This window comes from Ctenopharyngodon idella, chromosome 18, assembly GCF_019924925.1.
Source record: "Ctenopharyngodon idella isolate HZGC_01 chromosome 18, HZGC01, whole genome shotgun sequence".
Classification (NCBI taxonomy): Eukaryota; Metazoa; Chordata; class Actinopteri; order Cypriniformes; family Xenocyprididae; genus Ctenopharyngodon; species Ctenopharyngodon idella.
This window is the reverse complement of record NC_067237.1, coordinates 28,156,324-28,180,349: the sequence shown is the minus strand read 5'-3', so window position 1 is coordinate 28,180,349 and position 24,026 is coordinate 28,156,324. Positions and strand designations below refer to the sequence as shown.

Below are 24,026 nucleotides of genomic sequence, written 5' to 3'. Positions count from 1 at the left end.
AACGAGTCCTACAGGCATTAAAGATTAAATTTACAAGCCTCATCATCCACAGATACAACACCGCAGTGTGCTATAAAGCCTCTCTCCTCTGAATAATGTAAAAACATAAGGACATGTAATGGTCTAAGGGTGTTTTGTGTGTGTATCATTGCAGCGCTTTGGTGGTGGGTGCGCTCTGGCCTGGCTCTGTTCTCCGAGGGCAGTAAATTGCTGTGTGTGAGGGAGGTAAAGGCAGGGTTTCTGCAACCACAGATCTACGGGTGCCCCTGCCCCTGATTACAGCCTGCCCCTACTCTGTCCCCCCATGCTAAAAATGTACAGCATAATGGCACATTAGTGTCCACTGGAGCCTAAAAATGCTCCTACTTTGCATGACACCAGGAGAAAATAGCTTAATCTTTTGTTGCAATATATTCGACGCATGCTGAGTTTATGACGAATGTTGTGGTAAAATATCTCTTTAACATTTTAATGCAAACTCTCAACAGAACAATGCTGCTGAAGGAAAGGAAAACGATACTGAAAAGGAGATTTTTAGATATTGAGGGAATTTTTTTGTTGTAAATGTAATTAATTTTGATTTATACTAAGTCCTTAGTTAGGTTGAATGTTCCATCAGAAAACAACCTAAATCCTAATCCTTAAATGTATCTCTTCCAACTCTCTCTCTCTCAGCCTCTAATTTGGTAGATGTCGCAGGTTAAGCAGATCAATAAAGGATTGTATTAAATGCTGCACTCAACCCTCTTAACATATGCTTCAGCTGAAGCACACTGCTTCCTGAGCTTTGAACGAGGCAAGCCATAACTTCATTATAAATGAGTAGAGATCATGTTTCAAATAACATTCAATCATTAAGCACTGCATCAGGAAAATAGGCTGATGAGTTTGTGTGTGCATCTATGTGTGTCTGCATGCACAAACCAATCACATATCTATTTGGGATTAATACATTACCACATTCTTGTAGCCAGAAATATGACCATATGACAAGTTCATTACAGTATAAATGTAATCAGTGAAATCAATTTCCAGAAATGACAGAGAAGCATAGTGTTTGCTGCTTTCTATAACCTCTTATATGGTCATCAGGATTGCGTAATTAAGTAAATGCCCTACAGTTGAAAAAAAGACAAGAGGAAGGAGTTTAGTTTAGAGAAATACAAACCAAATGTTTTCTTTTTTTATTGTTGTAACCTCTGTAGACTCCTCATAAAAATAGTGTTGCTCAAAATAAGGAAAAAAGAAAATTGCTGTTGGAACGATCTCCATAAAGGAAAGTCTATAATTCACACATTCATTTGAATCCCTTTCTCAATAAAGAAAATCTGAAACCATGTTAATGTGTACCTGCAGCAAACCATCCAGTCACTGCAACCGTCTTGTAAGTCTCGCAAACTAACATCCAGTTGAGCCCTTGCGCTACTAATCTGAGGCAACTGTTGTAATGCATTTACTAAATTAGCCCTAAAAGCCACTCAAATCAAAATTAATGCAGTACAGGATCCGAACGAAACAGGAAAAGCAATCAAAATCCAACTCATGAAACTGGATGGAAAAACCAAAGGATAGTCAATCCGATTAGTCAAAAACCAAGAGGAACATCAGAGTAATAGTCAGAAGGTTAAACTCAAAAAGCAAGCAGGATGTCTGTTCTGGAAACATATAGTTAAATGCTTGCTGCAAAACTATGGCGCAGCCCGGGAAAAAAAAAAAAGAAAAAAAAAAAAAACATTTGGCTGGGAGCTGCAGAACAGCAGACTCTGTAAATCCAGCTGCTCCATTCTCTCTTGGTGTCCATCCTGTGTTTTGCAATGTTTTGTTTCCTATCTCTTAAGCCAGTCTCATTTATTGCAAGTATAACATTTGGCACAATACAAATTCTTGGTGCTTTTAGAAGATAAGCCTTTAAAGATCAATCAGTGGACAGTTACTTAGAAAGTTCTCTGTATAAATGGGACTTTACTGCATCATATACAGCGTGGTCTAAAAATCACAGGTTGCCCCTTTTCACACATCTGTCTCCGTTTGCAACGTCGTATCAGCATCATCACATTTTCCCATCTTAAATAAGAGTTACAAGTTAGAAAATAGTTTAAATTCATTTTCACTTTTATATAATCTGTTTCTTGTATCATCCCATAGTGGATTAATTTATATATTTATATTAATATATTTATGTATAAGCATGTACAAGAAAAACAGTCTCATTTTTGCACTGGGTACAAAAGTAATTGCTGTCTTTTCTGTTGTGCATTCTATTGCATGTTTTCATGATGAACAGAATAAAAGACAGAGCAGGAGAAGGCTGTAGGAATGTTATATCTGTGTTTCCTGTACCTTCTCCTTTGTGTGAGTTTTGATCAGGTAGGGCTCAGTGATGGTGCTGATGGGGCGGGGGCGGTGCAGGGAGTTCCCGATGTTGTTCTCTGCCCAAGGAGCAGAGTGTGCTGGTCTGTAGGAGCTGTAGCTGGGTTTGTAGGTGCTCAGGTTAGATAACATCCCACTTTCACCTGGTATACTTGTCCCTGCATGGGTGGTAGGAACATTGTCCTCCATGTGAATGGCCTCTATAGTCCTAGCAGCTGATACCGAGCTCCTTTGCTGGTGCCGTTTACGCAGCTTGTAGAAAGCAATGAGCATAACGGCAGCGAGCAAGGTGACTGCCACAAAGCAGCCTATGATGATCTTGGTTGTCTTCATGACCTCGTCAAGACTGGCAGGTGGGCGTGTCGTTCCACGTACAGTCGGCACAGAGACCTGTCGAGGTGTTTGAAGTAAAACGGTCGGTGTAGAGATAAAAACTGGCTGAAAGACGGAGGGGGAGGCGGTTACCGTCTTTGGCTTGATCACTTCCTGTGAGGTGGGCTCTACTTCCTCCACTGTCACCGTAGTGAAGTAACTTAGGTTAGAAGTGTTGAGCTCAGCCGCAGTCACATTCAGGTAGGCCGAAGCATTGGAGTTGCCAGCCATGTTGGTCACCATGCAGGTGTACACACCTGTATCTGCTGGCAGCACATTGGAGAAGTTTAGTGTCCCATCATTGAGCACTGATATTCGTGGGTGATTAGAGCCATGGGTCAAAACAGTTCCATTAGGCAGGAGCCATCTAACTGATGACATAGGGGCCGTGCGACATTTTAGCTCAGCTACACGTTCAGCAGAGATGTTAAGATCCCTTGGGGCATCCAGTATGAAAGGTGCTGAGCACTGGAAAGTGCTCTGGTCCACCTCCACCAGGTAGCGTCCACGTAGGTAAGCAGGGGTGTGGCAGCGACCACAACAGGTGGAATTAGTGGGAATGTACTCCCTCAGCCACCAAGCCAACCACACAACATCACAGTCACACCGCCAAGGGTTGTGGTGCAAATGGAGCTCCACCAGGTAACTCAAGGGCGCAAAAAGGTCATGGGGCAAAGAGCTAAGGTTATTATGGGCCAGATTGAGCTCAACCAAGGCCGTGACATCATCAAATGCATTTCTCTCTATAGTTGTGATCCGAGAGTTCATAATCCACAGCTTTTTCAGGGATTTCAAACCCCTGAAGGATCCAGGTTTTATCTCTGGAAAGTAGTTCTCAGACATTTCTAGCTCCTCCAGCCCCACCAAAGGGGTCAGGACTGGCATCTCCCGCAGGTTACACATTCCAAGGTTTAAGTATTTCAAGTTGTATAATCCCTCAAAAGCACCCTCAGAAATATACTCCAGCTTCTTTAACTCTCCCAGATCCAGACGCATTAAAGAGGGAACGCGGTTAAATGCGTAGGAAGGTATGCTTTCGATAGGGTTGTTCCTGAGCCATAATTCCCGCAGTTTAGACAAGTACTCAAAAGCGCCACTTGGGATCACCGTTAATCGGTTGTCGAACAGCTCCAGTGTGTTGAGGCTGTTGAGGCCGCTGAAGGCCCCCACCTCGATCTGCCGAATAGAGTTCCTACCCAGTTGCAGTACCTCCAGGTGACGGAGGTGTTGAAATGTGCCAGCTTCAATTGTCTCTATGCTGTTCTCCATCAGGTTTAAATGGCGTGTGGTGGCGGGGATGCCAGGGGGCACTCGAACCAGGCCCCGCCTGGTGCACACCACCTTAACAAACTGGTTACCACAGGAGCAAACAGCAGGGCAGGTCAGTGGTCCGGAGGGGGTGGCGCACACACTCCACGATCGCACCATGAGGTAGACTGCACAGAGCAGGGCTGCGTTCCAGGCACGGTGCACAGTTACCTGCCACAAGAGACTCATGATGTGGCGCGTTCATAATTCAACATCGCGCGGGATTCGGCTGGGGAACGGAGAACAGTGGCCCTACCCTGGTTTGAGCAAGACTCTGCATCTGTTTGCCATCGACAGTGCAGGATGGTGCTGCGTTAAACACAGAGAGGGAAAGAGAGGGAGAGATGGAGGAAGAAAAAGATAAGTGGAGAAGGGGAAAAAAGCTGACCTACAGAATAAATATGTTGAAATAGAAGGCACCTACCTCATTAGCTCGGAGTTGTCCTTAGTATAATCCTTTATTTTGAAGCAAAACCCCAACACCATTTACTCATGTTTCCCATTAAGATCACTGCACAACATTTTCAGCTTTTTCTCTCATAAAAGTAAAGTGGAGCACGAACTGATTTGACAAAATGGCCCCTATTAATTCCAGAGAGAAGCGGCATTTAGTGAAACTGGTTCAAGGGGTAAGGCCCAGTCAGCTAAGCAGGTGCACGCATCCAGTCAGCTTGGAAAAGATCTCCTCTCAGCTCCCCCATTGATTGTCCTTGGAAGGCGACGCTGAATACCACTGAACAATTTTCACAACACTCCATTGCCAAAGTACATGCACATTAAACCAAGGAAAATATAAAAAGAAAAAAAGAAAAGATAAGGGGGAAAAATCCCAAAGTCTTCTCAGATTTTTCTTTCTCCCTCGCAGTAGACTAAGCCGCTTTTTTTTTTTTTACTTTGCCATCGTCCACCCCCCACAACACTTGTTCAGCTGATTAGCGGTGCACTGATGAATCCAAAAAGGCTAACAGACGCACACTGCGGTCATTCCGTCTTGCTTTTTTAACTCACTCGCTCTCCTGTCTGTCGCTGTAGCAGCTGCGGACTGCCGCGTGCACAGTTAGCAATAATCCATCAATTTCTCCGGAGGGGGGCTTGGGGGTGGTGTTGCGGGAGCAGAAGGGGGGAGGGGGGAAGGAGGACGGGGGAGCAGCAGCGCAGCAGCGGTGAAGCTCTCTCCCTATCCGCCGATCGTTTGCTCCTCGTGCTCTCTCTCTCACTCTTTCTCTGTCTGGCTTCCTCTCTCTCCTTCTTCCTTTCTCTCTCTTCTCAGTATCAGGAAAAAAAAAGGATTGATGCCGCCGTGTGACGTGCGGCTAATTTCAGAGAGATACCTTGCAGAGGATTCCGTAGTTTGCCCTCCCTCCCCCCGTTGTGGATCCTGCGGTATTCCTTTATTTTCCCTTGTCTTGAGGTAGTAAGTTGTGGCAGTTCGCCTGTTCTGGCTGTGAGGCTGCGGGTTGGCAGAGGCTCTGCAGTGGGAGGTGGGCAGCAGAAAAGCACGCGAGGGAGAGAGAGACGCGCAAACACGCTCGCGCACACACGCGGCAGAGAAGACTGTCAACGGCGACAGTGGCGAGAGCAGCGGTCCTCACCTCCAGCGCTCACCCTCCTCTCTGTATTTCTCTCTGTGTGACTGAGTTGCAGGCGGCAGAGTCTTTCTCCTCCTTTTGTCCTTCAGTGGAAACGTGAATGTACTGCTGACGCATCCCGCTCAGAGCAGTGCATTGGTTTGATGCAGTGTTCTTGTGTATTAACACATTCTCCCCCTCCTCGCTGAGTGTACTGCCTCTCTTTCTCTCTCTCAGACACGCACACACCAATACACTCTCTAAGTCTTCCTGATTCACTTTTCACTCTTTTTCCTTCTCATTATTAGATTTTTTTTTGTCCCCACTTACCTTGTTTCTTTCCCCTCTCATTATTTTGTTTCTCCTTCATCTCTGTCCAAACTTCTCTCTCATGCTATCTTGCGCACATACTCTTTCCAAGACTTTCCACTGTACACACTCTTTCCTCACATTTTCATTGTTAATCTATTTTGCTCTTTTTTTTTTGCTTCATTTCTCTTAGTCTGACTTTCTTCTTTCTCTCTGAAAACCTTCCTGTAGTATATAGTGGTGTTTCAATGGTATCATTTAATTTTAAATTTGAGAACTATGGAAAGGGAGAAGAGCTTCTTGGAAATACCATTATGTAAAGTACATATGCAATAAGAATGTATCTTCATACTTTTATTTGAGTACTTTAGATGAAAACAGACAAGCAAATTAAGATGCATGAGACAATAGAAGGCTCCCAAAAATCACTGGTGTGACACTATCTTTGTGTGTTTGCTGACTGTGCTTGCATTGGTCAGTCTTAAGAGACACCACAGAAACACAGACTAGTGAGAAAGAAGCAAAAGAGAAGAGTGTGGCTTGGAGATACAATAAAGCAACTTGAGTGGGTCAGGAAATACATAAGGTAGAGGTGTGTGTGCTGTAATTACAAACCTTGAACAAGACAATTTCACCTTCCTCTGCCTAATTGTAAATGATAAATACTGTTGCCATAATTAACTTTCCCTTATGTTGTTTCAACCCTTATAATTTCCTTTTTCCAATGTAGCACAAAAGCAGAATGTGCAGGTTCCATACAACAAAAGTGAAGGACAAAAAAAGAGACACAACTATTGCTCTGTTGCACTGGCCGATAGTTGTCTTGAATTTATGCTGCCACCTATCTGTCTGGATGTATTTTTGCACAAGCTAATGTTTTCCACCAGGAAAAGTGTCTACTAATAGGTGGGTTACTGAGAGAAATGAATAATATTATTGTATAATCATTTTAAGAAGTATTGGGGTGGTCATGTTATCTTAACACATCTGCCTCCATGAGGCAACCAATTGACTATATGCACGGAGCATTCTTTAGAACTTCCGCAATAACATAAGCCAGCTGGAAAACTTCTGGTGAAATGTCACTTGCTGGTGTGTTGAGCATCAATAGTGTAATACTTAGTTTATAATCAAAATATAGTCACTTAAATAGTCAGGCATAGCATTAATTTTGTTATTCAAACATAAGACGACATAAAAATAAATAAAGACGTACCTCAGTGTTCCTCCTCGGCTAAATTCAATTCGACCATCAGTTTTCACACTTTCGTGTAAAAAAAAAAAAAAAAAAAAAAAAAGTATCAAAAATTAAATATTTTTTTGTGCACTTTAGGTAGATTCATTGAATAAAATGTGAGTTTTCACAAGTGTGCCAAAATCATTGAGCTTGCGCTGCACTGACTGACAGCTGCTGAGGGAAAGTGCAGTGCTTGCTTTCTGTGTAATTCATTCACAAGAAAAGTTATTGTTTTTCATGAGATTTTGTGAGTACACATTGATGAAATGTATTTTTAAACCTAGTTATTTTATAATGTTTAATATTTATTCAAAAGCGAAAAGTGAAAAACTATTACAGTAAATGGCTAATATATGCGCAAATAAATGCTACTCTGCCGCCACCTGCTGGTTATAGTGGTAATTCATGTTTTTATTTTATTTTTAAATACGTGTTTTCTATCAAATGTTGGATTTCCTACATTTTTAAACGTTTGGTTTTACAAATAGGGAGAATCTATGAAGGATGAACAAATAATGTTTGTGGTCATCACATTAAAAATAACATTTGAAGTACTGGTAAAAAAATGCATGTGCGTGTCTAATTACAGACACGGCATTTCTTAAACGGCATTTCTTAAACAATAAAACTGGTTTATTGGCAAATTAGGTAAATGTGATAACTGCATTAAAATATGAATACAACATTAAAAAGTCAACCACTGATGGTTTTGTGTCGATATACAGCGAGTACAGAATGATCAGCTAACAGTTCACCGGAAATGCCCAAGCTGGCTTAACGACAACCAGGAACTAACCGTGCATATAGTCAATTCCATATAAATTGAATCAGCTTTATTTAGCCCAGGCTACTGATATGACAGGATCTCATGTGAGTGTACATTATTTTGAATACATTTTTCAACAGTACATTTTCTTTGCACAAAACTTCTTTAAAAAAATAAAATGAGGAAAAATGTTTATTGTTCCTGTCTATAAACATTTGCACATTCGTGCCTAGTACAAATGAAAGTCCTAATCTGTTAAGCTTTCGTTTCTGTTGCATTTAAAGTCCACAAATAGGCAAATAATTCTTACTTGAAATAAAACGGCACAAATGTTCTTAAGTGAGCACGTGCTGATATTCATTTTTCTCATGCTTCCAGTGGCTCTACATAATGAGGTTTTAGACCACTGAACTGGCCTTCTGTGCTTCTGTCGTCTGGAGAATGAGCAGCAGTGCTAGGTGACATCACACAAGAGACAGCTCTCTCAGGGGTCTTAACACCTCAGGAGCCCAGCTGAGTTCAGTCAGGACCACTGCTGATCACATCAGCATGCCCATGTTAGCCAGACATTACATTTCTACTACATGCTCATCTGCCACAAATGTGGACTTTAGTGCTGACTTTATTCATCCGTCCAACCAAATCACTTTTCATAACATTGCCCATCACTTCCCCTCTCTATCCTGGCCACCAGAGGAAGTGACATTTTTAAATCCTGTGCACCAGACCGAAACACTTTAAACTGCACCTTTTAGTCCAGACCCAGTGATGGTAAGCACTCTCGCCTTCATTTGTTATAGCTGCCGAGTAGAGCTGCCAAAAGCACTGAATGGTACTTTTGGATGGTGTCTTATCATCTGTTACAGAGTTATATGAAGAGTCATAGCACTGTTGGCTGAAGCACCATGGAGCTTTTGCACACCAGGGAGCTATATGAATTATCCTAGCCTGGGTGTACAGCCAATGCTTTGACCCCCCTATTTAACAACTCACCAGTGGAGGTAATTGATGTCCATGGTGCAGATCCCAGTGCTAATATCATTATAGAGGTCATATGCGTGGAAAGGTCAGGATGGAGCATGCGAGTTCTTCTACGATTCGCTCTGCTTCACAGTGAGCTGCTGAGTTTATTGGAGGTGTCAAACGGCAACCATACAGCAAAGCAGCAAGGCGGAAAAGCTACACTTGCTGAAGAGACTGCTAATGATTTATTGCTAATGAATATAGAGGGAAAATTTACATTTTCCTTCCTGACTGACTACAACATATCTACCATCTTTCTTTTAGTATAAGCAGTTTTTGCTTTACTTCATTAATTCGCTGTATGTCCAATGAGACTACTTTTAGTGGTCACAAAGTCGTCAGATACTTGAAATTATGTTCATTACACATTTTTCAAGATAGCATTGATAGCATTGTGTCACACCGTTTTTATTTCATAATTTATTTCATAAGCGTTGTCACTCTGGCTTATTTGTGATTGTAGAAACTTTTTATAACTGCCCTCAATCTGGCCTACATGGAAAACTAGCTCTACATGGAAAAAAGTTGATATATTTTAGTACCTAAAACTTTTTTAACCCAGCAGAGTGCTAACTGGGAAAATAAACTAGCTCAAAATGTTCTTTTCAGTGTCATATGAAATTGTAAAATAGCGAAGCTCTCTCATGGGACTTGTGATCAAATATTTCCCCTTTCGCAGAGATACCATCACAAAATGTTCACCACAGATGGAAGCCTTCAAGTCACAGCTTTTTTTATTTTTATTATTATTATTATTATTTATTTACTTTTATTTCAGAACACAGTCAACATACATGACACAAATTAAACCAGAGTTTGCATAAGTACAAAAGAGAGATAAGTCAGTGTTTTTTTTTTTTTTTATAAATAGTGGTGTTCTGTATATTAATTTGGTGTCAAATTAATGTTTTTCCCCCACAATCAATTATTAAAAATAACATATTAAAAACTGAATAGATTTAGTTACACCCCTTGACTTGTATGTAAATTCCATAATAAGACATGCAAATTTTTTCAGCTTTTCTTAGATGTTTGATATGTGACTTATTGTGATTCAAGTGATTAAATATTCAGCATATCAGATAATTAATTTGATTTGAAATTTAATTAATTTTCAATCCTAATATAACTATATGCACCACAAAGTGAATATAATAGCTTGGCTGCAATGACTGCAGTTGCTGTGACAACAGTTTGCGTGCATTTGAATATTGGTTTTGGTCGCATGATTTTTTATTTTTTTTTTACATTGAACTGAAATAAACCGGGTGTTTTAGATCAGCGATTCCCTACCAGGGGTGTATGTACAGAACCCTAAGTGGATTAGGTATTATACTGCTGTTACTTAAGATGATTTTGATTTTGCTTTATAGAACTTAGATTAAAATAACAAATTTTATATATTTTATTTCACTTGTTTATTATTATATTTTATTTTATATCATGTTTCACTTCCATTTTAAGAAAATACAATTTGTAAATATGTGCAATGCAGTTGTGTGTATTACACTCGTAGCTGAATATGTGTTCTTGGAATAAATACATAGTGTAAAAATATCTTATAGAAACTCCCATTGGATTCTAATGTTTCCGTGCCAGCTTATAGATCAGCTCTAGAGACCTTAAGTGCGTGTTTGAGAACATGAGTGTGGTTTTCTTTGGTGACCTGGTTGTGGGTAGTTGGTAACAAACACATGGTGGGGGGGTTGGAAGGGTAGATAGATGGAGGATGGCGGCTGAAATGGGCCCATGTCGATATTGTTCCCTCTGTTCCACATCCCCAGATCCCTCTCTCCCATGCAGATTGAATATGTGGCATGCTGCGTCCCAGTTTCTGTGGCAGTCATATTTGGCGGTCACTGTGAAGGGTGTTAGTGAGCCACAGCGGCCGAGGGGAGTGGATTGTGATGACACCACAGCGCATTCAGCCTGAATATCGGTCAAACTCTGCCTCCATAACATTTAATAGTACTCGTCGTATACACACTTCATTACGGTAATTACTGCAGAGTGCTGATCATAAGACATGTTCTGCGTTCCGGTTGGGAGGGGAAGGGGTTCTGATGGGCGATCAGTGAAAGCGTTGAGAGTGAGTGAATGAATGAATTGGCTCCTGGCTACGAGGCTGTGGATCCTCTATGCTTAGCATAGCATGTTAGCAAAGTGCTGCTCTCAGGACTTTGGGTTCAGTAGGATCGATCTGGGCTGTAATGATGAAATCCCTTTCTGCTCTCCTCACCCTCCATTTTTTGGAAGGGGGAGGTTGGTTTGATTTATTAGCTGTCTAAATTTGCTCACCCTCATCGACCCTGCTCATGGTGTCATGTAGAGATGTGGGTGTTGCTGAAAGGTGAGGGTCGACACTACTTTATCTCTCTATTTGCCCTATGATCAGTTCTGCTTGACTTACAATGAGCAGTGGTGCCAGTATCTGTTTTTACATCCAACTATGAAACTCAATACACCTAACTGGCCATTGTCCAGATCTTTTATAATTCAGGTCAGTTTTATCAGAAAATTAGATTTTCTGTCCTGATCGTCTGAGAGTAAAGGGATATGAGATTACTAATATCTCCTTTTAATTGGTATGCCAAAGGTGAGCTTGTTTCAGTGCTTGTTTATCATGAGGAATCAAATTTCCCTTCATCTTTTGAATAAAAAGGGCTTGATGCACTATAAAAACATACTGTAACTTTCAGAACTCAAAACTTTGAGTTTCGAAGAAGACCATTTTTTTTGCAGAGTATTTGAAATTAGTCTGTCAATACAGTTACACTACTTTTTAAAAGTGTGGAGTCATTCAAATCTGTTATGCTCACCAAGGCTGCAATTATGTGATAAATAGTTACAGTGATATTGTGAAAATTTGTTGAAATAGTATTACAATTTAAAATAGCTGTTTTTTATTTGAATATACTTTAAAATATAATCTATTCTTGTGATGGCATCATCACAGTCATCAATAGGGGCTTTCACACTGGAGGAACTTTTTCATAGTTCCTAGAACTATTGGCTGAAGTACCCAGATTTTGCCGTATTCGCACCGTAGGAACTAGGAATGATTTTACTTCTCCTTTTAGGGCAACTAAATTAGCTCCTGCTTCAGAGCAGGGTACAAATCAGCACTATAGGAACTATCAGTGACGTGAATGTATGTTGATTGGTCAAACTCATTTCAAACACCGGTACCCGGCATTAGCAGTGTAAACATATTTACTTCACAAACATGGAAAATAGCGATAACGGCATTTACCTGTTGTCTGCAGGGTTGTGTTATTTTCTCCGCCTCGATGGTATGCAATACTGAAAGTTGTCATAGGAGGTTTCGTCTCTTAGCCCCACTTTTTGCTCTTTCAGTTGCATAAACATTCCATCTCCATTATCGTGAAATCCACGACACACAACAAACACAGCTCTGGTCACGACATCCACCATCCACCGGTTTTTAGCGTTTGTAAATGCCGCGCTTAAAGATGTGTGCTGACGGCCACTTCAGAATTCCTATTCCCGGTGCGAATACAACCAGGAACATGGCCCGGGGGAGAAATTAGTTCTTGGGGAATTATCCTAGTTCCTAGAACTGAGTTCCTAGAACTATTCGGTGCGAAAGCCCTTAATGTTGAAAACAGCTTAACATTTTTGTGGAGAAAAAGATACATTTTTTCAGGATTCTTTGATGAATAGAAAGTTAAAAGAACAGTGGTTATTTAAAATATATATATATATATATTTTTTTTTTACATTATAAATGCATTTACTGTGACTTTTGACCAATTTGATGTTGCTGAATAAAAGTATTAATTTATATAATAATTTGGTTACACTTTATTTCACAGTGCCGTAGTTACATTGTAATTACTCAAATAAGTACTGAGTACTAATAATTAACTACATGTATTTACTATAGAGTTACAGTTAGGGTTTGGTTTAGGGTTAGTTACTTACTGTTATTACTATAGTAAGTACATGAAGTAACGTGTAACTACGGCACTGTAAAATAAAGTGTTACCAATAAATTTATTTCATTTATATGCAATTTTTATCTGCAAATTAAACTTATTAAACTTTATTTCAAACTTTCAAACAAAGTTTCTCTTGACAAATTTTAGTCCTGTAAAATTGAGTTGCATAAAATTTTTACTAACATTATTAGCTGACCTCAGGGGAAAATTAATAATAAATAATAATGAAACATACATATGTATGATATGACCCCTTCAAGTCACTGATTTACTAACACTACCTTACTAAATAGCAATAAAATAAGTTAAAGCTGTAGTTTCACTTCCGGCTATAAGATTTAAACATTTTCATATCACATTTAGGCCTATTTAAAAGTGCACAATGCAGCTTGATGTATTGCATGGAATTACAGTTGAGTGAATTCTGAATTAGCTCTTTAACAAATGTCTGGTTTTCTCAAATATCCTTAATCTGCACTCTCAAAATCTGCTTGCAGCAGTTGCCTGCACGACTCATTTAACATAAAAACCCTTTGTTTCAAACAGAATTATTCATTCAGACACTGTGGGAGTGCAGCTTAAGATTTCAGCAAAATCTATAAGTCTATGAGCATGTTCTTAACGGCGCCACTTTATCTTGCTTTTGTTTTCGTCCCCAAGTACTCAAGCCTGGCTAATCGTATTTGCGATTCTGATTTCTTCAGTGATTGATTTTGCATGTCTGAATTAAAACTCACTTCCTGCTTCCTGTTGATTAATGCTGTGTTTGCAGAACAGATTTAGTTGATCTTGTTGTTCGTAGACTAATGTCCTTAATTATTTGGGGACCTCATTTGGTGTGGCATGGTTTTGCACAGATGATTAAGGGCGCCTGCACATCAGAGAAAACTCTGGGCGTTTGACGGATAGGAGTGGCAAAAATGTTTATTGAGAGTGGGAAAAAAACAGGTCACTTTTAAATCAAGTCAGGATACAGAAAATTGGATTTTCAAAAGCACAACCGGACTCGGCTCTATATAATCCTCATTGGTCAACCTCATTGGATGCCTACTTTTTTGAGTGTGTTGTAGTTTTAAAAATATTAAAAAGTTAAAAATTCATGACAGAGCACCACTTTTCAAACCGTTTTCATTGTTCCTTCATGTCACTGTTCCATTCAAATCAATGGATTTGTAGTTTCTCTGAAGCAGCGTTAACTCTAATGTGTAGACACCCTAAGGCTGAGTTCATAAAGAAAAGAGCATAACTCTTGGTTCCAGTTTTTGCTGCATATTCACTGTAATTAGTCCCCAGAGCTGGTGGCATTACCAATAGCAGGATGATGGTGGTGATGATTAATTGTCCATTTATGGTTTCTGTACTGTTCACCATCCATTTCTTTTAATGAAAGTATGTTGATATTAAGCAATCAATGATACATTGGTAATTGGCAACACACTTTGTTTCCATTTACTACATTTCTGCTGCTTAAGCATTTTATTCTAGACAATCTATATACCTCTACAGCTTGAACTCCTAAACTCTGTCATGGAAACATGACCCTCACAGTGCATTATGGGAATTCTCTAGCTATTGAGTGTACATCGGTTGTACGCTCGTTATTGTGGTGCGTTGTGGGATTGAATTTGTGCACTCTGTAATGTCCACTACAGTTTCGGACACCACTACAAATGGCTGTTCCCTCAAATAGTGCCCTATTTAAGGGTATAGGGGGACGATTTCGGACACAGCCCAAGAATGATCTTCATTTCAACGTTTATGTCTTATAATTATGTCAGGTGCAGCTCTTTGGGGTTCTGGGGAGTGCGAGCGGGCACATGACGGAACCGAGTCCAGGGTGAGGCTGTTACAGTAAGATTAGAAAACAAAAACATGTTTCATACACTCAAGTTTGTCTTGAAGTAAGTTACATGCAGTGTGTCAGTAACTGATTTCTTTAGTTTTGGCTAGTGCAGCATCTACTTCACTTTCTCTTGAGGCCTGTGGAGTGGGTGTTTCTACACTCAATGAATGACTCTTGGCACCATCAGTGAAGCCCTGTAAATGGGTCTTCACTAAGTCACGAATACAAATAACTTTGCCAGCCACAGTCTCTAGGAGCTTAATGAGGAACTTGCCTGGTATTTCATTTTCACTCTGTTTTGGGGCCATTGAGCTGCCCTGCTCAGGAACTGTCCATTGACTGCCCTCCTGCTTTATCTATAGAGTAGCTGTTCCCCGTATAGGAAACTCAGTCCCTGGGTAGCCTAATTATGAAACTCCTCTCCTGTCTTTAGCTCAGAAGGAAGGTTCAGGTTTCCTGAAGCTCAGAAGGAGAACACCTGTCCTGAAGTCCTCCTGTGTCTGGGTTCTGATACACTAGGACAGGAACTATCTGTTGAACATCACAATGCTGATTTGTAGATTCATAGAGGTATGTTAGTTTTGTCTATCGTATCTATCGATCGATCGCCACTGCAACCAATACTTATATATTCTTATGAGATTTGGTTGGATCCAAGAATATGTTCCAATGTTATTGCTGATATTTATAAATTTGTCAACTTGTTGAATATATTGTGAACCTTTTTATGTTCATGAAAGTATCATTATTGAAGGGTAGTGTGAATGTTAAAGCTTTAGGCTGTGTAGTAGACCATATAAGTTTGGTAGCAAAACTAGGAATGGACTAATCCATTGCTGTCAATAAAACAGGAGCTATGGATCTCTCCCCAACAGGACTGTGCAAACTGGAAATCAGAAAAAGTCTGTGAACTGTGGCTCATTTTCATTCTAATAGCACGAGTCTACCCTGCATATATGCCCCACATATAGTCTCCAACGTCTTGAGTCTGGTATTCCTATGTGCCATCGGAAATGAGGGAATCTCCCATGAAACAATCAGCCTCATAGTTTCAAGGATCCTTTTTATATTTCCTCTCCAGTCATATGCAAATGCTACATTTGCATGCAGAACTGAGATTGGCTGCTCGCAATTAACATTCTGGTAATGTCTGAATTCATTATCCTGGTGTTGCTCTGCCAGCAGTTTGCAGTAAAAAGGGACTTTGTCAATGTTTGATGTTTGGTAAAGAGATGTTAATTATAGCTGCACGAGACCCTGATTCTCTCTGACTTTCAACCGGAGCACAAAAGGCTACTGTGAATGATTTCAGACAGCAGACTTTTGCTTGTTATTTGGCGATCCTTTAAAGTAGTAAGACACAATCAGCATTTTCAGCTTTACTTCGGTGGGAGGCCATAAATGAATAGTCAAGTAAATTAATTAAACATTGACAGAAGGGGGCCAGAGTTTCTGTTGATACATGAGCCTGGCTCTGCTGCATATGGCTGCGTCCGTAGTTTCTGTCATAAACAATACGTTTGCAATGAAAAGTCTCTTTGATATTATATAAACTGATATAAAATATACCATGTATACAAATATACCATCTAGTGGATAACCTGATACACTTGCTAACCTGATAAAGCTTCAGTATATGGCAGTGAGAAAGAAAGAAAAAATTTCATGTCATTCATAAATTGATGCCTGGCTCATCTAGAAGGGTGTTAAAGCAGTAAACCTGGTACTTTTAGACTTTGGCACAGACTTTGAGAATGATTGGTCCTTGTTTTTGAGATGTAAAACCCTTGAGATTTGGCACTAATAGGGGAAACCAAAGACTTCTGGAAAAGGAAGAGAATATGTATAGTCTCCATCAGACATCTTTCTGTGTTCCTGTAGCTCAGGGGGTGAGGATGACATTAGCAATGGCAAGGTCAAGAGTTCAATTCCCAAAGAACTCATGTAGTGATAAAATGTATAGCTTGAATGCACTGTAAGTCACTTTGGATGAAAGCTTCTGCAAAATGTGTGAATGTTTGTTTGTTTATTTATTTATTTTGACAATGTACTTTTGACAATAAATGCATTCTAACATAAATGGCCATGCACTTTTGCTGTGTTTTTTGGCCATGTTTCTATATTAATTCTGTGAATCTTTGGCTAGACAGAGAATCGATTCGATTCACGATTCATAGGTGTTCGATTCGATTCAAGAACGTTTTTTGAAAATTCCGAACGATTCGATTTGAAAAGATTCACATTAAAATTCGATGCGATTCGATTAATTCGATTCAATTCTGCATTTTTTCTGCATTCTAGGGTTATTGAAATGCTTTCCTCAATGTGTCTTAGTCAGGGTGCAAATTACACAGTGGCCTTCAGGAGGTCAGAGAGTAAGGTAAAAAAGCAACCTTTTGTCCATTGTTAATGTAACCATGTTAGTTCTTAATGATGCTACATAACTTTATTTTAATAGCCTAAAAGTTGGTATTTGTAGAAATTTACATAGGCCAAAATTTTAAAAGGCTTTAAAAGTATTGTTAGTTCATGTTAAATATAGTGCAGGATAGTGTTAATGATTACACAACCTTATTAAAGTGTTCCAGGTACATTAAACGTACTAATGCTTACATGAAGAGACTACCTTAGAATATCATGCACTTTTCCAACTAATCCTAAACTAACTTTTCTTCACGGAATAGTTATAAAAGCCCTCTTAGTTCTCTTTATACTGATAATTTTCCTTACGATGATTCAGAAAGAAAATGCGCTGGTTTGTCGCTGTAGTAACGAACACAACTTTAATGCGCATCTGACTGATGGATAAACCGTACGCTCTTATTTCAGTGTTGTTAATTTTGTAGTTATTTCAGCAGTTTCCTTCGTACATTCAGTTTAACAACATTAAGTTAAATTTCATTTAGCATTCATTGGAACTGTGCGTAAGCTGCATTTAGACACATTATATGTGTTTGGTCCGTCCATGCAATAAATGTGCGCCCTTGAATAACCGGGGTTTACTTCAACTGCTCAGGTAATGTCAATATGACCCACTTCCGTAAAACTTAAGTATTTTATCTTATAGAAAATAACGGTGACGTTTCCACGTAATGAAAGCTTTTTATTTCAACAGTAGTGACCACCAAAAGACCTGGCAGCTTAATCAATGGCTTGAACGGTTTGACTCAGGAGGACTATTGCTGTCTTAATAGAGAGCTGTCATCTGCTCATGTGAATAGCAGTAGTGGCCGCCCTGAGGAGAGCTCAAACGGTCAGAGCTACAGACGGAGCGCGAGCGCAATCCAGTGAAAGGTGGTCAAGAGTGCAGCCGCGCGTATCTGTGAAGGAGAGCTGTGAGGGCGCGAATTACGGTACACAGCGTCTCCCATCAATTCGTGCATGTAGTAATTTAATGTTTATATATTTTAAAGCACTGAATCGCTATAGAATCACAATTAATCCGATTCTTAGCATTTTACATCGATTATCGACCAAAATGAACGATTCACGATTCAAAAAACATGTTTCAAGATCGATGCATATGCATCGTCAGGATTTGTAATCGATGCATCGAGAAAACGAGTGAATCGTTACACCCCTAATTAATATCATGGTCATTTAGTATGTACACTACCGTTCAAAAGTTTGGGGTCGGTTGGAAGTTGCTAATTTTTTATTTATTTATTTTTTAAATGAGTGTCTTATGCTTATTTATTTGAAGTAAAAAAAAAAAAAAGCTGTAAAATATAGAAATATAAAATAACTTAGAATATATTTATTTAAACTACAATAAAAGAAAACTGTTTTCTATTTTAATATATTTTTTAAATTTATTCCTGTGATGGAAAAGCTGAATTTTCAGCATCACTATCCCAGTGTTCAGTGTCACATGATCTTTCAGAAATCATTCTAATATTCTGATTTGTTCTGCTTTTTTTTTTTTTTTTTTTGTGGAAACCATGATGCATTTTTTAAGTTTTTTTTTTTTTTTTCAAAAGAACAACATTTATTTGAAATAGAAGTGTTTTGTAACAATATGAAAGTCTTTAATGTTTCTTTTTGATCAATTTAATGCTGAATAAAAAACTCACCTTAAACTCACCCCAAACTCCTCTTATATTATACATGTCTTCTGTTGATGTTTTTTAAATAAATAGTGCAAATTGAACTAGAAATCACATTCGGGTGTCAAAATGTCACACAGTCCTCTCCAAACGGTGATACTTTAATGGTTTTCCTCTTTCAAATACAAGCGATTTAAAGTGAATTCAGCCTTTCAAAGAGCTCAGTGTGTTTGTATGGATGGAGGCCAGCCTGACTCACTCCAGCTACACAGAAGCTACTGAGGGGCAGTGAGAGTTGAGACAGGTGAAAATATGATTGAGGGCTCAGCGATAAATCCTGTAAACTGGAGGTTCTGACCTGTGGTAATATGTTTCCTATGGCAATGCAATTCTGGATTTCCCCGAGGTGCTCCGGGCCTCTATGGAAGAAAAGCATTCAGCAGCTTTCTCTAAATTGAAGTCAATAACGGTGAGCCGTTTATTAAGTGTTCTCAGATACTCTGGGCAGCTTCTGGAAGGGCTGCGATTGAGTTTTGAAAATATAGCAGACAAATAGGAATTGATCTATCGCCCCGCAGATGAAAAAGGCAACAAAATACAAATATCAGCTTTGGAGCGGTAATCAAATGTTTCAGCTAGGCTGTTTTATGAATATATTCAATACAAACATTTTCATCATCCCTTTTAATATATTTGCCTCTTTTACTTGGATTACAGGATTACAGAAGATTGTATTGGCTCTATACTGACTCATTTCACATACAAGCTTAATGTGCCGAGCTTTTAAGATTCATACAGGGGAGGAGAGCCAGTGTGGAAGGAAATATGTCTTGTTATTGAGATACAGCCAAACTCACTCAATCTCAGCAAAAGTGCCAGAGACGTCAATACTTTTACCTATTGACCCCATGAAATGTGTTATAGGTACTGAGTTAATTGTTTTCATCAGCGGCTTTAAAGCATTTTCCCTTTTTTACAAGTATGCAGATTTTACGGTCGACTGATCCTTGAGTACTGGAACATTAATTATTTTGGATTAGTCTGTTCAACATTAAAGGGGGGGGGGTATCACACACAGTTTCTGCCAATCTCATGTTAATCTTGAGTACATCTAGAGTAACAATGCATCCTATATATCTCCGAAAAGTCTTTCGTTTTATCATATTTCTAAAAGATAGATACGCTAAACCGAGTCTTTCCGAAAAAAGCCGAGCTCCTGGAGGCATGTCTGCCGTCAGTGCCGTGGGCGGAGCTAAAGAGTCACGAGCGCGCGCAGCTTTTGCGTAGAGATCGTCTGCTAGCTTCGACATCATTATAAATACAAAGGGAACAAAAACAATCGTGATGTTTACATTTTATGCACTTGCGCGCCGATTGCCAACAGAACACAGACATCTGATGCACCTTTACTCACCACCCGCGATCTGCAAATCCAGCGCCGAACTGGGACTTGTTTACAAAGTATTCATCACCAAAATCCCGGGAACAAACAAACACATGCACAACTCCATTGCTGCCCTGGAAAAACAAACTTCATCCACTGTTCCCTTAACGCTGGGTTCTTTTGGAAGCTGAGTTCCCTCACAACCAAAAACACACTCCTTTGGTGACAGGAGCTGCGTCTCATTTCGAAGGGCTGCGTCCTTCGGAGATCGCATTTGAAGGCTGAATACTTCATCAAGGATATCATATTTAAGGCCTAATCCTGGCTTAATCTAAGCCCTGTCTGTGGAACCAGGCCTAATTCTTGTTTACTGAAAAAGTAAGTGTTTATGCTTACAAGAAAGAAAAAAAAAAACTTGTAAGTTTATTTTTCTTACCCCACTGACAGATTTTTTTCTTGTTTTAAGCATAATTTTTTAATTCTCTAGAAAACAACCTTAAGTCATTTTGCTTCTCAAGTAAATGTATCTTGATTTAAGAATTGTTAGATCATTTTAATGGAAAACGTGAAAAATGTTAAGCAAGAAAACATTTAGTAAGTTATAGTGCCATCACTTTGATTTAAAAAAAAAAAAAAAAAGTGATTAACTGATATATTTTAGTGATTTAATTTGAAAGTGGAAATGTTATTTTTGAAATTAATGACATATAAGCTGTGGAACAATTGCTGTTGTGACAAGCCTAGTATGAACCAGATTAGCAGTATTGTGATGTGAATTTATCATCATGTTCATGTGATGCATTGACTTGGATATTAGACAGGTTTTGTTTTGGATAAAGTCTCTTCAAATGTGCTATTTGTGGCATGTACTTTAAAACGTACAGGTCTGAAACAACTATTTACCCTTCTTCATATATGTACCTTATTATTTTTCAGTGCTCATAACACATATGAATGCTAAATCAAGCGAATACTAACTCTTTGACTGCGTCATATTTTTGTCATATTCTGTACTGTACCAGACTTGGATGGAATGTAATTCTAAGTTATCTCTCACCTGACAGAGGCCATTAGCCTGATAACTTAACGTTAACATTTCATTTAAACACGAAGCGCATTGGCATGGTTAAATCCTGCAGGCCCTCGAGCTAAATGACTGGACAGTTGCATGAGGGCTTTGTTGGGTGCTTTGGAAAGGAGGGCTGTACGAGTTTAGCATTGCAATTGGAATCGATTTCCAGACATGGCCCATTACATGTGGATGCACTTCACCTCTTGAAAGCCAGGATGACACACTCTCATACACAGCACTAAACCTTTCTCTCAGGAGACACCGGCTCTGTGACCTAACCTCTTTAAGTAACATGCCTTATACTTGCGTCACATTCAGCTGATGGCTGTTTACTACTGCTTACATGCATGAAATATGACAGGAAAGTGTGCCTGTCATAGAGGCATGCCATTAATTATGGACGTTTCAGTGACCTTTGAATTTATCTGCATATTCCAGGGTAGTTATTAAAAGCATAGTTATGTTTTTAAAGGGACAGTCTCCTACATGGCCTTGTACGGTGATGATATCAGTTTTTAATACCATGGTGCAGATTCATTACCCTATTACCTGTTCCATGGTATTTATATGGTACTTCAAAGATATAACACCTATTGTACAAAAAATGTACTGTGACGGTAACATTATGCAGTGATAGTAATACCATGGCACTTTTATATATGCTATAGTACTGAAGTCTCATGGTATTTATACAATACTTCTAGTAATAGAATGGTATATGTCCAAAAAAACCACGGTACTTTTTATAAATGTAGTATATTTGGTATTTACATGGTACACTCCAAAAAATACTGGGTTAAAAACAACCCAAGTTGGGTTTAAAATGGACAAACCCAGCGGTTGGGTTAAATATTTGCCCAACCTGCTGGGTAGTTTTATTTAACTCAGCTATTGTTTAAAAATTACTATTTTGCTTGCTTAAAATGAACCCAAAGTATGTTGGAAATTAACATTTATTATGTTTAATAAATGAACATTTATTAATAAGTTTAATAAATAATAATTAAACATTTATTAAATCGCTTATTAATAAATGTTCACCTTTTGACTATTATTGTTGCCTCTAGTAATTATGTGTCTGATTTTTAATTTCCAACCTATTTTGGGTTCATTTTAAGCCAGCCATATAGTAATTCTAGTTGGGGTAAATAAAACTGCCCAGCAAATATTTAACCCAACCGCTGGGTTAAAACAATGGATGGGTTTGTCCATTTTCAACCCAACTTGGGTTGATTTTAACCCAGCATTTTTAGAGTGTACTCTCCATGGTACTTCCAAGAATACCATATTACAACCATGGTACATATCCAACAACAACAAAAAAGGTACCATAGTATGACATTTTGGTAATATAACATGGTATTTTTGGAAGTACCATGAAAAAACCTTGATAAATTAATTTCAATTAAAGAAATGTTTAGAATTTTTACTCAAATAACTGTAAAGATGTTATAATAAAAACCTGTTGTAAAATATACAGGCACCAATATGCCATCCCGTAATACTGGAAATACTGTCACCCTACTTTTAGTGATTTATTTATTTATTTTTATTTATTTATTTTTTTACAGTGTATGGTACTTATCAAAGAACCGTAGTATTGCTGCAATATTTACTTTTAGAGAAATATGTCCAAAATGGCAATACTACTATATGATACATGTCCAAAACAAATATTAGTACCATGTCCTAAATAGTACCACAGTATCATGTACAAAAATATAAATAACATATAAAAGTATAAAATATAAATATAAAATATCAAAACATTTTAGCATGGTACCATGTCCAAGATTATTATGTTATCTAAGAAGAATAAATGCCAGGTAGTGTTGCATGGAGAGTAGTTGCCTAGTAAAACAAGGTTTTAAGCTCATGATGGCATCTCTCTCTATTTCTCATGTGTGCACAGTCTCTCTTTACTCAGCAGAAGGTGGCACTGGGCGTTGTGTGATGCCATGTGCCGCTATGCCTTGTCCAACACTGGCATCATGCCCACTCCTTCCTCTGCTCCGCTGGCATGTCAAGGAGCTCATAGCCTCAGGGGAGTGTATGCGTGTATGTGTGTGTGTATCTGAATGAGAGAGTGATTCCCTTCTGCATCTTTTAAAACATGCTATATTTATGGAAAAGGGTGTGTGTGTGTGCATGCGTTCGTGTGTGCACATGAGCATATGACAGCCCCATGGCTCTGGATTTGTGAAGATGATAAATGTGGGGTTGTTTCACACCCTGGCCTGTCTGAGCACTATTTAGTGAGCAGAAGATTGTCCCTGACAGGACATCGTCCCCGTCAGCCAGCATCTCTGGGCTTCAGCACTTACCTTCCAGTAGCAAATCCTTAACACAATTACTACTGAATAACAGGTCCTCTTCCTTTTATTAAGACTAATCGCTGCTTATTAATGAGAGGGGCGCAGTGCTCCGCCCACGAGTGTCAGAGAAAAATGAGCTACTAGTTTCAGTCTACTGGCCTTTTTTCGTTCCCGTAGGCATGTAGTGCAAACTACATCATTACTGCAGAGGTGAAGACATCATGTATATACAAGTACCATCAATTAAATGCAGTATCTTGCCCTGGAATGGTAAATGAAAATTTTCTAACTTATAATATATATATGGGGGGTAGTAATGGAACAATTTTAAAAAGTGATTTTTCACTATTATTTACAACACGACCTGCATTTTCATAGGTAAAAAAAAAAAATTGTTATAAGAGATGACAAAAACAACTTTGTGCATCAAAACCACTCCTTTCCTGGTAAA

General features: G+C 38.9%; 1 protein-coding gene across 1 annotated transcript; it reads right to left on the bottom strand.

Annotated features, from left to right (window-relative positions):
• Window positions 1-1,146: 1,146 nt before the first annotated feature.
• Window positions 1,147-5,813, bottom strand: lrrc4.2 (leucine rich repeat containing 4.2). Its single transcript, XM_051871229.1, has 2 exons — window positions 4,475-5,813; window positions 1,147-4,359 (listed from the first exon to the last, which is right to left on the bottom strand). The coding sequence occupies exon 2, from the start codon at window positions 4,237-4,239 to the stop codon at window positions 2,320-2,322; it is 1,920 nt and encodes a 639-aa protein (XP_051727189.1). The 5' UTR covers window positions 4,240-4,359; window positions 4,475-5,813; the 3' UTR covers window positions 1,147-2,319.
• Between the last annotated feature and the right edge of the window lie 18,213 nt (window positions 5,814-24,026).